General features: G+C 34.3%; 1 protein-coding gene across 1 annotated transcript; it reads right to left on the bottom strand.

The window, feature by feature from the left end:
* Window positions 1-2248: 2248 nt before the first annotated feature.
* Window positions 2249-4741, bottom strand: LOC149299890 (SLIT and NTRK-like protein 6). The gene has a single exon (XM_089485846.1). It carries the CDS (start codon window positions 4739-4741, stop codon window positions 2249-2251), a length of 2493 nt encoding a protein of 830 aa, XP_089341972.1.
* Window positions 4742-6187: the final 1446 nt, after the last annotated feature.

Below are 6187 nucleotides of genomic sequence, written 5' to 3'. Positions count from 1 at the left end.
GCAGCCCCATACACAAAAAAACTACAATGCACTGTGTTTCCTGACACCTTTCTATCAGAACCAGCCTTAACTTTTTTCAGCAATTTGAGCTACAGTAGCTAGTCTGTTGGATTTGACCACACTGGCCAGGCTTCACCCCCACGTACATCAATGAGCCTTGGCTGCCCATGACCCTGTTGCCAGTTCACCACTTTTCCTTCCTTGGACCGCTACTAACCACTGCAGACCGGAAACACCCTACAAGAGCTACAGTTTTGGAGATGATCTGACCCAGTCATCTAGCTATCACAATTTGGCCCTTGCTAAAGCTGCTCTGATCCTTATGCTTGCCCAATTTTCCAGCTTCTAAAACATTAACTTACTGCATAATATATCCCACCCACTGGCAGGTGCTATGATAACAAGAGTATCAGTATTATTCACTTCACCTGCCATTGGTCATTATGTTATGGCTGAAATATGGTAAACCACAAGAAAATATGAATATTTCAGTGCATGGGGTATAAGTACACTTTGTCCCTATGGAAGTCTGAAATGTAATTCCATCATTGATGAGAAAGACATGCAAAGAAAAACTAAGTGAGAGTGATAACAGAGAAAAACAAGTTCAGTTTAAGAAAGTGTCTCATTGCTATCATTTTCTCAAATAACACATGGTAAATTTTAAAGTGATTGTATATATGTTAAGGTCTTTACATTTGTCATACTTTAAATTAAATGTATAACCTCTCTTTTTGGGGGGTTTGTAAAACAGTTGAGAAAATCCAATTTGTCAAAACATCTGTACTACTGAAGATATGAGCTGTTACAATGTGTATTAATTTAGCATATTTATTATTTTAAGGCACACAGTACAGTATGTTTGTGAGCAAAATGTATAAGAACACACTGTAATGAATAAATAAATAGTAGAAACTTTTAGCTAAATTATTTTGTAAAATAAAGCTATAGTGCAGTATATTGGTCTCAACAAAATATGTATTCATATAACATCTTGAAAATAATGAGGAAATCAACAATTACTGTAATTTAAAAAAAATAATCTGAAATTTACTAGAGTTTACCACAAAACAAAATAGCTTATTTTTTAACAGCGGTGTAAATTCTATACTTAGATCTAATGTTTTGATTGAGTTTTGTTTAATATTTGTTGTAATTGATCAATGAATAAGATATTAACATTGTATAGCTAAGTGTGTGGAACAAAGCTAGTATACTGCTTTGGCAAAGCACTTATCTATGGAAGATATTGCTATCAAACTGCTACCTTATCGACCAGATAGTGATATAATGAAAGAAAGCGATCCAGTTTTGTTCGTCCCACTAGACTGCTGTGATGAGTATGCTTGTACAGCTTTTTGGATGGAATGGTGGCAAATAGAAGGACAAAGAAAAAGCTGGAAAGTATGAACGAAAGTGAAAGGCAAAACAAGGTGGAAAGCATCAACATAGCTTGAAAAGTGATGAAAGGGCTGATGTAGTTGGAAATAAGATGGAAATTGCTGGAATGGTAAAAGCTAAATAGGTTAAAGGTTGTAAAGAAGGATTAAAAAGTCATGATGTAAGCTTGAAGCACATACCATGTTGCAGCTGTGCCTGCAAATCCTATAACTGGACCTACCTTTGGATGGCTAATCCATCCACCATGTTGTTTAAGTCACAATATCACAGCTAATGGCAATGCTTTTAAAAGTGTTTTTAAGCATCTTTAACCTCAAGTCATATTATGAGGTCTATCATATAATGTACTTCATAGGTAGTGTATATACACTGTGGCGTATTTACAAAAATACAACTCTAAATACATTACAGAGAAGTGAATTGCTTTTGTGGACAGACATACAAAAAAACCCTCATAATAAATGTATAACTAATTAATTTAATTAACATAGCCTGATTTTGAAAAATTATTTTTAGTGTTGTGGTCAATTATTCGACTAAGAATATAGACATTTTTACATGTGTTTTTGTTTCAATATAAATAATATATTTTCACATAGTGATAATTTAAGCTATTTATTATTTTGATACCTTTTCCAAGATTTTTTTTTTTTTGTGTATATATATTTGGTCAACAAAGTGTATATACAGCTTTGTATAATTTAAGGATTCCCCTGAGATGTGCTAAGTCTACAAATGTGCTTTGTCTACGTTTAGGACAATACAGTGAGGCACTTTAAATAACAATGAAGTAAAGAAGGTATGATTTGGAAAGTATGGCAATGTCTTCTTTAAAATAATTAGTGGCTCAAGTCTGTTGCTCTAATACTTCCAAATAGTCTGGTTCAGAATGAAGATTGGCTTTGAGTTCAAAATATTCATTTTTGGTCTGTTCTACCAGGACCTTCCGTGATCTAGAGTACGTAAGTGCTTCCATTAACTTTATCTCTTCAAGAGTTCCTGGACGATATGCATTAACATCAGCTTGCGAATTAGCAATATTTTTTCTTAAATACTCAGCAATTCCAAGCTGCTGAATTTCTTTTTCTTTTTCAATGAGGTTTCTGTACAAATAACTGGCATCTTGGAAAGACAGAAATTCTGTTGATTGATCATTGCCAAATTTCAATTTGGAACCTGTTAATGGTGAATTATTTTCATGGTGTAAAATTTCTCTGTATAGTCTCTTTGGGTTGTTGACTTCTTTGTCACTATCTTCCTCTTGTTCTGAATGTTTAGGGCTGAATGGTGGGGTCTGATAAACCTGGATAATAGGATTTGTTACCCTCTGCTCGTACATAGTTGATCTAGGTTGTTCTGTTGTATGATGTGTGGTTTTATGCCCATACATGCTATACTGAATATGAACAGGGCTGGTTTCTCGCATTTGCCCAATTTCTTGTTTCTTTTTGCATCGACGTCGTCTATGCAAAACTAAGACAATTATTCCAGCTGAACAGAGGACAGTGGTAATTAAAAATATAAGAAGACCAAGGATTAAAACAGAAAGTGGTATGTAGTCTGAAAGTGATCTTAATATATTATCAACTTGGCTGGGTACTGTATATGGTATTGTGTGGTTCATAGAACTTGACTGTGTAGGGAATCCTTGACTGGTTATAAATTCTGGACATAGCACTTCATTATACAATGACTTCAATTCCATTTTATACAGCTCCTTGGGGGAGTTGCACATAACTTCACTGACCAATACATATTTATGTACCTGTGTCCAATTTTTCAGTTCGATTAAATTACAGGTGCAGTTCCATGGATTATCTTGAAGTTCAATCTGAAGAAGCCAGTTTAAGTCATCCAAAACTTTGCTTGGAAAATGTACAAACTGATTTGTTTTTAGATTTAATGTTGTTAAAGGTACTCCAGCAAAAATATGGTTTGGTAGGGTATGCAAAAGATTGTTATTTAAGTATAGAACTTTAAGCTTTGGCATGAATGAAAATGTTCCAGGGGAAATGTCTTTGATGGAATTGTATTCCAGATACAAATACTCAATATTCACCAGACCCACAAATAAATGTGCATTTAAGCTTCTTAAATGGTTTCCATTCAGATAGAGTTTTTGTACTTTAGTCAAATTTAGAAAGGATGCTTCTTCAATAATTTCAATGTGGTTCATTGCTAAATGAAGCATTTCTAGACTTCCATACTCTATAAAATCCCATTTATGCAGTACATGAATGATGTTTCCTGCCAAAAACAATTTCCTTGGATTTTGTGGCGGTGGACCAAGGTCAGACACACTTTCGATATTACGCTCCTGACAATGAATCAAAGTTCCTGAAGATGTGTGGCTCGAACAGTAACATGGAAATGGGCAGTATAGTCCGGGAAGCAGAGTGGTTGATTTAGGAAAAACAAACATTGTGTCCTTTGTTGTAGCTTTTTGAACAGATGTACTCTTTGTTGGCATACGACCATCTAATGAGGCTGTGCCAACCAGCGATAATGGTCCCGAAGAATCTATGAGCTCATTAGTAGGATTTGAAGAACAGATAATTTCTTTTCTTAGTTTTCTCAGTAAAGTACCTTTTAAATTTGGGGGATTGTGACAAACAACATCACCAACAGTCGATTGCTGAGGCAGGTTTTCCAGCCAGGACTTCAGTTGTAGCAAGTCACAGTTACATACCCATCTATTGTCCTCTAACTGGAATTCTATTATTCGTCCAATGTGTTCTAAAAAGCCAACATAAGGAAGAGTTTGTAACTGGTTTCCTCTTAAGTCTAAGTGTGTCAGGGGTACAAAACGAAAAATATTTACAGGTAAGAAATCAATGGCATTATCATTGAGTATGAGAACTTTCAACCTGTTTAGTTTACTAAATGTATTGGGCTCAATTGTAGTAATAAAGTTATTGTCTGCTTGAAGAAATTCCAGATTTTCTAATCCTACGAAAGTATCTTCTTTAAGTATTTCAATAGAGTTGTGATTGATGTGTAATTTTTTAAGGACACGGAGATCATGGAATGCTCCTTGTTCAATATCAACAATATTGTTAAATCCAAGGTGAACAGATATGACGTTATGAAAGCCTGAAAATGCATTCACTTTTAATTTATATAAACCGATATTCATAAGATTAAGATCTAAGTAGTGAGATGGTGGTAAATTTATTTTAGACAGTGAAAGCTCATGTTTTCCTTCACAGTTCACAAACAATGTAGTGTCCTTTTCCTCACAAATACACAAGTTTTGGCATGAATCCATTAACAAAAATTCAGACTGTCCCCTTGTAGATGAAGTGATGAGTAAAAACAGCAGGGTAAAAGTGACAGCCATGTTGTTCAACACAATTTTTTTCTTCCTATAAAAAAGAACAGATTTTAGTTACAAAACATATTCTTGAATACAAACATTTTCAAAATGTTTTTCAAGATTTATATGTCTTCTAATACATTCTTCTCATATAGCATTTAAATTTATATGTCTTCTAATACATTCTTCTCATATAGCATTTAAATACAAATATTATTTCTCCATGTTCTTCAAGAGAAGCATGAATCCTCTCTAATTTGTTAATGTCACTTTTTATTAGTTATGGATTTTGGTTTTAATTTAACTTGACACCTTATATACATAATATTTTATTTATGTTTATATCAGGCCAAAATTTTCCTCCGTTTTTAATTACTTATCCAAATCAGTTTTTCTGGTCTTAAAATGGTGTACCTGAGAACCCATATATGTTCTTCTTCCTTTAGGGTAGTTGGTTCCAGCAGGAGGAGGGCTCATTAAATTTGGGGCAGCCTAAATGCTTTGGGAAGTGGGTGGGAAATAGGCATGGTGAAACACTGGTCCCCTGCTGGACAATGAGTGAGCTGGGTAAGCAATGATTCACTCAGAAGCCCTGGGTCAATCCTGGAGAGTTGCCTGGTGTGATGATATAATCTGCCTAATGTATTGATATTGCTCAACTTGATCTATGACCAAAAGAGTTGGTTGATTTATCCCTTATCTATACAAATTGTAATGAATACTATGCAGCATAACCAAGCAACTTAATAACAGAATATCATAAATATCATACAAAAAGTATAATATTACATTAAATGTCTACACTGTATTTCGGTGACCAGTCAGTCAGACTAGAAAATTAGGCTACTGTTATGGCAAATTTATATCACTTATTGTCTGTTAAATAGCCAATATAACTTAGGAATTCTAAGTTGATTTCTATTAATACTTGGTTGGCTATAGACTTAGATGGAGACTCGCTTCAAAATAATAATAATAATAATTATAATAATTATAATAATAATAATGAATCATTACAAAACACAGGATTTTACTGTAAGTTAAGATGATATTTAATGCTAAAACATGTATTGGTTAAGGGCAACAAAAGCAGTAAGATTCCTATTACGTGGGGAATTCCAAGTAGTCTATTGCAAAGACCATTTTAAATCTAGAGACCTTGAGGAGACCTATTTTGTCCCCAATGTACATATACGATGTAGGGCTGCAACAACTAATCGATAAAATCGATAATAATCGATAATGAAATTCGTTGCCGACGAATTTCATTATCGATTAGTTGAATCGATTATTATCGATTATAAAATGAGGGTTTTTTCAGAGCAAACGCTCTGAAAAATACCCCTCATTATATAATCCGTTTAGTCTGACTCACAGCAGCAGCTCCTACTTACCAGCCCCTCCCTGTAATCACTGTGACAACTTGCCCCGCCCCCTTCCTTCTCCCAGAAGGCCAGAACCACATGGCTG

This window comes from Sceloporus occidentalis, unplaced genomic scaffold (assembly GCF_023333645.1).
Source record: "Sceloporus occidentalis isolate IW3139 unplaced genomic scaffold, rSceOcc1.0.p SCAF_27, whole genome shotgun sequence".
Lineage (NCBI taxonomy): Eukaryota > Metazoa > Chordata > Lepidosauria > Squamata > Phrynosomatidae > Sceloporus > Sceloporus occidentalis.
This window is presented reverse-complemented; position numbering and strand designations above follow the sequence as displayed.